Here is an 8872-nt window from a genome sequence, read left to right as displayed (position 1 = left end):
GACCATCGGCAAGGAAGGACCATCCGCTTTGCCGCTGAGCTTATGGCCGCTCCCCACTAGTGGCCAAAATTATGGAAACGTTTAGGAAAAGTTGTATTTCTGAGGCTTGATGGTTTATAACATCAGTCTTTTTTGGAATAAGATTATAATGAAGAATATAATGCAACAATCTGGGATGAATTATCTTTATTCTATAAAAAACTACTGTATAGCCAAATAAAATAAGTTAAACACAAAAAAACATGATAAAGGGTATTTCATAACTTCTCACCATTTCTGTTTTAATACTTTGTATGGAAACCTTTGGCCACAATCACAGCCCTACATCCGCATCCCATGGAGTGAACCAAGGAGTTTAGGCCACCAGGTATTATAATGTAAAACCAAGATTGCATGATTGCTTCTATCAATTGTGCTTTATTCCTTGATTGCCCCTGACTAAAATAGTTTCTTTCATTTGCTCCACAGATTTTCTATTGGATTTAGGTCAGGGCTATGACACCATTTTCTAGGTGACTAGTCAACTCTTTACGCTCCATTTGCCACTGGCCGCTTTTGAGTTAAGGAAATCTAAACCGCAGAGCCTAGGACTTGCTGATCAGAAGGTCAGCGGTTCGAGTCCCCGCGATGGGGTGAGCTCCCGTTGCTCGGTCCCTGCTCCTGCCAACCTAGCAGTTCAAAAGCACGTCAAAGTGCAAGTATATAAATAGGTACTGCTCCGGCGGGAAGGTAAACGGCATTTCTGTGCGCTGCTCTGGTTCGCCAGAAGCGGCTCAGTCATGCTGGCCATATGGCCCGGAAGCTGTACACCACCTCCCTTGGCCAATAAAGCAAGATGAGTGCTGCAATTCCAGAGTTGGCCACGACTGCACCTAATGGTCAGGGGTCCCTTTACCTTTACTTTTTGCCACACAAGGCAGTTGTGCTTTCTTTTTCTGGTTATTTGGCTATACCTTTTGATACAATAAAGATGGGGGGGGGATTTGTTGCATTATATTCCACATTAAATAATCTTTCTATTGCTATATGTTTTTATGGCATCATTTTCTGGTATTATTCTAAAACAAGATTTAAGTTAAAGGTAAAGGTAAAGGTACCCCTGCCCGTACGGGCCAGTCATGTCCGACTCTAGGGTTGTGCGCTCATCTCACTTCAAGAGGCCGGGAGTCAGCGCTGTCCAGAAAAACTTCTGGGTCACGTGGCCAGCGTGACGAAGCTGCTCTGGCGAGCCAGCACCAGCGCCACACACGGAAACACTGTTTACCTTCCTATTTATCTACTTGCACTTAGAGGTGCTTTCAAACTGCTAGGTGGGCAGGAGCTGGGACCAAAAGACGGGAGCTCACCCCGCTGCAGGGATTCGAACCGCCGACCATATGATCGGAAAGTCCTAGGCACTGAGGTTTTACCCACAACGCCACCCGCGTCCCATAAAATTTAAGTTATGAGCCACCAAACCTTAGAAATACAACTTTCCCTAAAGGTTTCCACAATTCTGGCCACTAGAGTATGTTCTTTGCCCCAAGTTACAGTACAGGAAGCCATCTCCCCAAGTCCTTTCAGATATTATTCAGTCCATCCTTTCTTCTTGCAGAATGTTCTGGTCCTGATGCCTTCACACACTCCACACACTCCCTAACTTGCAACATCTTGGAAGCAGGTGGGTTTGGTCAGGGATGGAGAACCTGAGGTCCTGAAGATGTTGCTGGGACTACAACTCCCACCATCCCCTGAACATTGGCAAGGCTGGCTGGGGCAAAGGGAGTTGTAGTCTGGTAACATATGTAGGGCTACCAGTCTCCCATCCTTGGGGAAAGGGGAAGGAAAACCTAAGAACAGGCAGGGCAAACGTAACAGTGGCCTCTTCTAGGTTCTGAGTTTGTCAATAGATGCCCCCAAAAGGTTTTCATTTTGTTTCATCTAATAAGGACTAGAATCTTGGATAACCCTCCAAAGTGCAAAATGTCCTTTCATTGCAGAGAATAACTTCACTTTTTAGGATACTAGGAGCCTTCCTAAGATTTCCAGCAAGTTTGCAAGATATGGATACATATTATTTATAAGGTATGTTTTGAAAGATGCATGCTTCTCCAGCTAGTAGTAAAGAAATGCAACCGGTACAGAATGATCTATGATAGGCATGCCAGAGGGATGTAGAAGAAATGTACAAAGCAGCACCATTTGGGCTTCATTGCAACCAGTGACACAGGGCCAAACTACACATTACACCAAGTGATACATTATTGAGCTTCTGAATTCCACACCCAAAATACAGCCATGCGGAGAGCTGCCAGTTTGTTTGCAACACGAGCACTGGGATCATTTTTTAAAACCCCTTCCTCCATGCTATTTCACAGTCAAAATCCCAAACTGTTTGTTTGTGCTGGGAAGAGCGAACATAGCTACCTGCATTGCAAGTTTTCCGTCCCCAGAATCTCTTACATAGAATGTTACTCAGTCCTCTGTGCATTCCTGGGTGAGTTGGTTCAGCAAGCTGTTCCTACAGGAATGGTGAACACCTCCAATGAAGGAGCCCACATCCTAATTTAGGGTCCCCTATCCCGTCATGTGAGTGGAAAGGAGTGTTCCAAGCTTTGAACTGAGAAGTAGGGTTGCACCTGCTTACTGCATGCCCCCCCTCCCTGTGCCAAAAACACCTCTTCTGAGCCACGTGTTTGATGACGCAAGAAAGGGCTATTACATGCATCAAGCTGAATTTCACTGGGCATTCAATGAATCTGAATTTAGGGCAGAAAAAAGGCAGTAACTCATTCACACAGTGTTACAGAGTTAAATTATGGAATTTACTCCCCTGGGAAGCAATGATGGCCAACAACTTAGGCAAAGAGGGCTGTAAAATGGGATTGGACAAATTCATGGAGGAGAAGGCTGCAAAGAGCTACCGGTCATGATGGCTCTGCTCTGCCTCCGTGGTTCTGAATACCAGCTGCTGGGAAAGGCAGCAGGGGGAGAGCTGCTCTTGCGCTGGGATCCTGACTGTGGGCTTGGCCACCGTGAGAACAGGATGCTGGACTGGCTGGGCCACTGGCCTGATCCAGCAGCAGGCTCTTCTGACAGCCTTATACTGGGCTTGAACCAGGAGGTGCGAGAAACTGGCACGCTGACAGAAATCAGATTTGGTCTGTATTTTAAACAACTTTATTTCAACTTTAAACAACTTTTGCTTTGTCTCCATATTACATCATTTTGAATAGCTCAGGATAACAATATGACCTGAAGGGTAGCTAACAGCTCGCCAAAGCCAGAATACACTTGCTCCTATGGATAGAATGCCTTCTCATTGCTGATAGCATTCCCCTTTTTTATTTATATAAAAAAATAGTTTCTGAAATCTCAACACATTCCGCAACTACTGGTCCCTGCTGTTTGTGGAATTGGCCTGGTCTCATCTGCCATGCTTTTCTACACACACACACACACACGCGCGCACACACACACACACACTTGTTTTTCTAGAAAAAGAGGTGCCAGAACTCATCATGAGGACCTCCCTTGCTCTCTTATAATGGCAATGGTGCCCCCACCTGAGAGGGGCCAGAACTGAGTTCCAGTGAGTTCTGGCTGGGGGGGAAAAGCCCTGTAGATAGATAGATAGATGGATGATAGATAGATAGGTGTGTGTGTGTGTGTGTGTGTGTGTGTGTGTGTGCGCGCATATTTAAAAACTTAAGATGTTTCGCATACATATTCTGGGGTTAAACAACAAAGATCTCTAGCAAAATACAAACTGAACCAAGATAATATTACAAAAAAAAGGCATTCATTTGGTTCTTTTGGTTTACTGAAGCAGTTGGCATGCAGTAGCCTTTGAAGGTGGTGCTCTCAAAATGAGAGAAAACTTAGCCAAAAAAAGGGGGGGAGAACCCTGCTATGCTTGTGCCTGCGAAAGAATAAAAAGCATCGTTAGGCTGTACGGAAGAAAAATAAAGATAAGAGCAGCACCATGTTTTGAGAATACTGCTGGAAGACTCGTCTTTGGAAGTACCATTTCCACCCTGCCCCTTCCTGTCTCCTCCCTTGAGACCAGCTGTGTGCAGATTTCCATCCCACAGGACCCCTGGGAAAAGAACTGGGTGAGGTTAATTGGGCTTTTGTTTTCAAAAAACAAGTTTCTATCTTTACAGAGAGCATGTTTGAGGAAGTGTAGGCCATGCTAGCTGAAATTTTAGAAACCACTGGCATTTCACATTAAGATTTCCACTGTGAAAGTGATAGGGAATAAGCACCTAGCATTGCCCCTCCCTGTGACTGTCACTGCAATCCTAACCATACCACCCAAAAGTATTATTTACTTCAACGGGGCTTACCCCTCATAAGTGGGGTTAGGGTTGCGGCCCAAATCATGCAGGACAAATTAAACCTACCAGTCTATAGTTGCTGAGAAAATGAGGCAGAATTACAGAATGTGTACAACTTCACCCAGTTCTATAATTTACAACTAGCTGCAAAATGCAGCCTTTTATTAGTCAAGATGTAGAATCCTTCCTTCCTTCCTTCCTTCCTTCCTTCCTTCCTTCCTTCCTTCCTTCCTTTCTTTCTTTCTTTCTTTCTTTCTTTCTTTCTTTCTTTTTGTGCCTGGGGTAACACACAGTTCTGGTTACTGCCTTTGCCTCAATGAAACTGCAGCAAAAATTCAATGGAAACTCAATGCTGCCACACATTCTGAGGCCACCTGAAATAAAATAAAAACTAGACTCCCCCCCCCTTGTTAAGACAGAAGAGTGAGATGCATCACTATTAAGGACTGATGCCAGCCAGCTCTGACAGCCCACTAAAGAACGGAGCATCTAAGCATGGAAGCCTCAGCTGCCAGCCCAGCAGCCTGCTCCACAAAAATATCCAAATGCTTTCTTGCAGGCACTTGAGAAAACAAACCTTTCTTTTAAAAAAAAATCTGAGGGAAGAGAGCTCTTGTGGCTGGTTAACGCTCCCCCCCCCCATCTCTTTCTCTGAGAATTCTCATCGCATTTCTGCCTTTTGCAGGACAAAATGGAGAGTTCACCTTTAAAAACAAAACAAAACAAAAACCACACCAAGAGTTCTTTTGTTGCTGCTGCTGCTGCTGCTGCTGTAGAAGCTGGCAGCCTTTCCCTCTGGAATCAGCTGCTTTCGCAAGACACAAACGGGTGGGGGTGGGGGTGGGGGTGGGTTGGTCTGGGTGCTTTGGTTTCGGTGCTTGGACTCTTAAACTCTCTTCATTCCTCGGCCCATCAAGCAGGCAAACACTGTCATTACCATCTTGGGTTTCACCTCCACCAGGTCCTCGGGGAGAGCATACACACGGGCCCCGATTCTCCTAGCCATTGACACGGCATACCTAGGAGCAAATGAAGGGGTGTCAGGTGTCTTGAACCCTTTTGCCACTTGACAACAATGGAGGAGGAGGAGGAAGAGATCTACACCCAAACATGTGGGGTCTGCAGTGCCGGATTTATGTATAAGCTAAACAAGCTATAGCTTAGGGCCCCACTCTCTTGGGGGCCACCCAAAAAAAATAAAGAAAAAAACCCCTGGATGTACATTTCCAAAATATAAGATAAAAAATGAATAAAATAAAACCTACATTCAGCAACAGTGCTTTGTGTTGTGTAGGCTCCTATTTGTTATGTACAAATGGCTTTAGATACCTATTAGGTCCATCAATTACCATATAGCATATATTCAACATAAAAAACAGTGACAATTTGTTGTTGACAAAGGACAGCTGGACATATAAAAGGCTCCAGTAGCTTAGGTTTCAGTAGCTTAGGGCCTCATCAAACCTAAATCATCAAACCTAAATCTGGCCCTGGGGGTCTGAGACTGTCAAAGAATAGTTTCCCCCATTTTACCAACTATGGGCAGATCAACAACGTACATGAAAGCACATCCAGCACACATTTAAAGCACATGATTTCATCCTCCTAGGAATCCTTGGAATTGTAGTTTCCCCTTCACAGAGCTACAATTCCCAGTAACCACAACAAAGTGCAGAAGAAGACCCCTTCTGGATCAGGCCAAAGGCCCTTCTAGTTGTGCATCCTGTTCTCACAGTGGCTAACCAGGTACCCCGTTGGGAGGAAGAACACAAACAAGACCCGATCGCAAGAGCCCCTTCCCCTCCTGCCGCTTCCAGCAACTGGCATTCAGAAGCACTGCTGCCCCCAAGTGGGAGACTGAGCACCATGGCTAATAGCCACAGACAGCTCCAAATTTCTCTGTGAATTTGCCAAATCCCCTTTTTAAAGCCACCTAGTTGGCGACCCTCACTGCCTCCTGTGGGAGTGAGTTCCGCAGTTCAACTAGGATTCTTTGCAGGGAGTCATGTGCTTTAAATGTGGAATCCTGAAAGCAAAAATTCTGGGATCAGCATATGTCTTTGGACTATGAGGTCTGCACACTAGATCTGGAGCCGGAGTTTCAAATGAGAATACATTTGGTAGAATGCTTAAAAAAAAGGACACTGAAGAAGGAAAGAGGCTTACTTGGCATTACTGTGTTTATCTTCCTCTGACAGATCTCCTGTCTTCACAAGATCATAATTTATACAGCCAGGTTGAATGGCATCAATTAAGTCCACAACGGCTAAGCTGCTACTAATACTCTTGTCCTAGATGAGAGAAGGGGGGCAGTATGTTAACATAATTTAAAATTTGAGGAAGCAGGTGACAGATAATTCATACACAGAACACACACAGTTGAAATGTATAATAATAATAATAATAATAATAATAATAATAATAATAATAATAATAAATTATTATTTATACCCCACCCATCTGGCTGGGTTTCCCCAGCCACACTGGGCGGCTTCCAACAAAATATTAAAATACAATAATCTGTTAAACATTAAAAGCTTCCCTAAGCAGAGTTGCCTTCAGATGTCTTCTAAAAATCTGGTAGTTGTTTTTCTCTTTGATATCTGGTGGGAGGGTGTTCCACAGGGTGGATGCCACTACCGAGAAGGCCCTCTGCCTGGTTTCCTGTAACTTCGCTTCTCACAGCGAGGGAACCGCCAGAAGGCCCTCAGCGCTGAACCTCAGTGTCCGGGCAGAACAATGGGGGTGGACACGCTCCTTCAGGTATACTGGACCGAGGCCATTTAGGGCTTTCAAGGTCAGCACCAACACTTTGAATTGTGCTCGGAAACGTACTGGGAGCCAGCATAGGTCTTTCAAGACTGGTGTTATGTGGTCTTGGCGGCCGCTCCCAGTCACCAGTCCAGCTGCCACATTCTGGATTAGTTGTAATTTCCGGGTCACCTTCAAAGGTAGCTCCACATAGAGCGCACTGCAGTAGTCCAAGCGAGAGATAACCAGAGCATGCACCACTCTGGCGAGACAGTCTGCAGGCATGGAGGGTCTCATCCTGCGTACCAGATGGAGCTGGTAAACAGCTGCCAGGACACAGAATTGACCTGTGCCTCCATGGACAACTGTGAGTCCAGAATGACTCCCAGGCTGCGCACCTGGTCCTTCAGGGGCATAGTTACCCCATTCGGGACCAGGGAGTCCTCCACACAAGGGGAAAAACCAATGCAATGGAACAAACAGCAGCTCTTACACTTGGGAAGAATCAATATTTCTTTCTTGAGGTCTACAAAAATCTCTTGTGGGTGTTTAATCATCTCTAAGAATCTGCCATACAACCTGATATTCAGTGCTGTTTTTCTAGAAAAAGAGGTACCAGAACTCCCCATGAATATCTCCCTTGTTCTCTTAGAATGGCAATGGCACCCACCAGAAAGGAACTGGAGCTGAGATCTGGTGAGTTCTGGCTGAAAGGAAGCCTTGCTGATATTCAGTATCTACAGGCTGCATCCAGCTAAGTCCAGCTACTCACTCAAGTGCAGTTCCAGTGAAATTAAACCATCTCGGTTAGCCACGCCCATTAATTTCAATCAGTTTACCCTGAGTTAGGATCAGCACTAGTGCAGCCCTGTAGCATTGAGAATCGTGCGGAACTATGCCTTGGGTGAACCAGGCTGCAGATGGTGGCCACTCAATTGGTGGACTGCACCTCCATAAATAAATAAAGAGCAGTAGCATGTCACAGAGGATAGTTTGAGCGTAGCCTCCTTATCTATAAGCAGGGAGATGTTTAAATGGAGGAACAAGAACTCACGGCAGCAGCTCACACCCAGATACTGATGACAGCCTGAAGTCTCACAGACTTCAGTTAGAACAAGGCCTAAGTTATTTGTGGATGAGGGCAGATTTAGAAGAAGCTAGCAAACTGCTCACTGTCATGAGAGGTGTCTGCACGAGGAAAATTATTCCACAAGAGAAGCCTCCTGTTTTTCCCTGTCAGGATGGCTACTTATGCAGGCCTCAGGCCCAGAATGTGGCTACAGACACACCCACCTAAAAATACCAGGCTGCACCATTTCAGGAATATTTATGCCAGAATAAAGGCAAGAAATCCAATACCTATTTTAAAAGAAAGAGAGAGGAATGCTTTGTACCTTAAAGCTCTGGATAGAGCTCGATTTCCCAGCTTCTGCCAAGGTCTTGTTTACCCAGCTTACGATAATGTCATCATTTGCCTTCTGACCGTCTCCAAGATCCTCTAGGACGTTCAGAGTATATCTAGGAGCAGGAAAAGGGAGATATCATTGTTCATCACAAAAGACAGAGGACAGCTTCCAAATAAAATAACCTGCTTGGGGTTTAGCAGTGAAAAGGTGGCTAACGAGCAAGAAAAAACTTCTCAGAAGTCTTCCTAGGATAACCAGGGACAAGAGTTGCAGGCCTTGTGCTAAATCAGGAGGGGGCGCCCTCCATATGCTGTGGGGTTGTCAACTCTTGATTTGTCAATTTTTCCTAATTCAAGACATTTCCATAGTCATTCCCTTACAGCTGGAGCTTCAAAT

General features: G+C 45.2%; 1 protein-coding gene across 4 annotated transcripts in view; it reads right to left on the bottom strand.

The window, feature by feature from the left end:
- Positions 1 to 3136: 3136 nt before the first annotated feature.
- The window catches only part of PLS3 (plastin 3), a 73666-nt gene continuing 67930 nt past the window's right edge, over positions 3137 to 8872 (bottom strand). For all 4 annotated transcript variants that reach the window (XM_081180464.1, XM_081180465.1, XM_081180467.1 and 1 more), the window contains 3 exons: positions 8465 to 8588; positions 6486 to 6610; positions 3137 to 5338 (listed from right to left, as the gene is read on the bottom strand). In XM_081180464.1, the coding sequence (XP_081036590.1) occupies positions 5206 to 5338; positions 6486 to 6610; positions 8465 to 8588 (382 nt within the window). In that variant the 3' untranslated portion in view covers positions 3137 to 5205. The remainder of the gene's footprint in view (positions 5339 to 6485; positions 6611 to 8464; positions 8589 to 8872) is intronic.

This window comes from Podarcis bocagei (genome assembly GCF_964188305.1).
Source record: "Podarcis bocagei genome assembly, chromosome: Z".
Classification (NCBI taxonomy): Eukaryota; Metazoa; Chordata; class Lepidosauria; order Squamata; family Lacertidae; genus Podarcis; species Podarcis bocagei.
Note: the sequence above shows the minus strand (reverse complement) of the source record. Positions and strands in the feature narration are given on the sequence as shown.